Genomic DNA, 1580 nt, shown 5'->3' on the forward strand with positions numbered 1-1580 from the left:
ACCGAGTCCACTAAGCAGACCCGAGTCCGCCACACCTCTGGAGAGAACGACTGGGACTCAAGTAGACCGGCGAGTTAGTATTTGGCCCGTTGGGTTTAACCAGTATTCCTCTGAACAGAACACACGACGTCACTAGTACGTGACAGTGCGTGACCTGACTGTGTTGTGTCCACGTGCTGGTTAGGTTGTGCGCTCTAAGGCGTCACAGAACCAGAGCCCCGCGTTGCGTTGGGCCGGGCGGCTCGGTTGTGCTTTTTAATGCGCACGACAACAAAGCGAGCGGTGCGCGGCGGAGATTTGTGTCGGGGAAGGTCTGAAGGCATGCGGGGAATGCACAGTACCCTACACAGCAGAGCCCACAGCAGAAGGCAGGCGGGATCATCAGCTCCTCTCCAGAGTTTCCACCGGAGACTCCCGGTTCACCTCGGCCAGTTGGTCTGCCGCCGGCCTCAGGCGGGGCGAGGGAAGGCCTCCCCTCGCTCCAAACCGCCGGCCTCAGGCGGGGCGAGGGAAGGCCTCCCCTCGCTCCAAACCGCCGGCCTCAGACGGGGCGAGGGAAGGCCTCCCCTCGCTCCAAACCGCCGGCCTCAGGCGGGGCGAGGGAAGGCCTCCCCTCGCTCCAAACCGCCGGCCTCAGACGGGGCGAGGGAAGGCCTCCCCTCGCTCCAAACCGCCGGCCTCAGACGGGGCGAGGGAAGGCCTCCCCTCGCTCCAAACCGCCGGCCTCAGACGGGGCGAGGGAAGGCCTCCCCTCGCTCCAAACCGCCGGCCTCAGACGGGGCGAGGGAAGGCCTCCCCTCGCTCCAAACCGCCGGCCTCAGGCGGGGCGAGGGAAGGCCTCCCCTCGCTCCAAACCGCCGGCCTCAGACGGGGCGAGGGAAGGCCTCCCCTCGCTCCAAACCGCCGGCCTCAGGCGGGGCGAGGGAAGGCCTCCCCTCGCTCCAAACCGCCGGCCTCAGACGGGGCGAGGGAAGGCCTCCCCTCGCTCCAAACCGCCGGCCTCAGGCGGGGCGAGGGAAGGCCTCCCCTCGCTCCAAACCGCCGGCCTCAGGCGGGGCGAGGGAAGGCCTCCCCTCGCTCCAAACCGCCGGCCTCAGGCGGGGCGAGGGAAGGCCTCCCCTCGCTCCAAACCGCCGGCCTCAGACGGGGCGAGGGAAGGCCTCCCCTCGCTCCAAACCGCCGGCCTCAGGCGGGGCGAGGGAAGGCCTCCCCTCGCTCCAAACCGCCGGCCTCAGACGGGGCGAGGGAAGGCCTCCCCTCGCTCCAAACCGCCGGCCTCAGGCGGGGCGAGGGAAGGCCTCCCCTCGCTCCAAACCGCCGGCCAAGTATAAAATGTGCCGAGCCAGCTGATACAGGTTTCACGTGACAGAGTCAAGCGTGTGTGGTGGACTACCAGGAGTTTGCAGGTTTTCCTACGATAACGGCCGGACCACCGGGTGGTCTTGCTGGTCAGAGACCTCCAGCCACACAGCGCCTACCAGCAAACTCGCCGGCGTACCGGCTTGTTGTGAGGGGAAACCCGTGGACACAAGGCGCTCTGTGGGGCATGGTGGTCCGTCTGACCTAACCGGTGGCTGCAG

General features: G+C 67.8%; 1 protein-coding gene across 1 annotated transcript; it reads left to right on the forward strand.

Moving 5' to 3' along the window:
* The first annotated feature begins 321 nt into the window (after positions 1–321).
* On the forward strand, positions 322–1350 carry LOC130113953 (basic salivary proline-rich protein 3-like). The gene has a single exon (XM_056281665.1). It carries the CDS (start codon positions 322–324, stop codon positions 1348–1350), a length of 1029 nt encoding a protein of 342 aa, XP_056137640.1.
* The last annotated feature ends 230 nt before the right edge of the window (positions 1351–1580 follow it).

The sequence above is a fragment of the Lampris incognitus genome, chromosome 6, assembly GCF_029633865.1.
Source record: "Lampris incognitus isolate fLamInc1 chromosome 6, fLamInc1.hap2, whole genome shotgun sequence".
Taxonomy (NCBI): Eukaryota; Metazoa; Chordata; class Actinopteri; order Lampriformes; family Lampridae; genus Lampris; species Lampris incognitus.

What these genes read in the sequence shown, in the direction of transcription:
- LOC130113953 (XM_056281665.1), top strand. Translation starts at nt 322, where the DNA reads ATGCGGGGAATGCACAGTACCCTACACAGCAGAGCCCACAGCAGAAGG.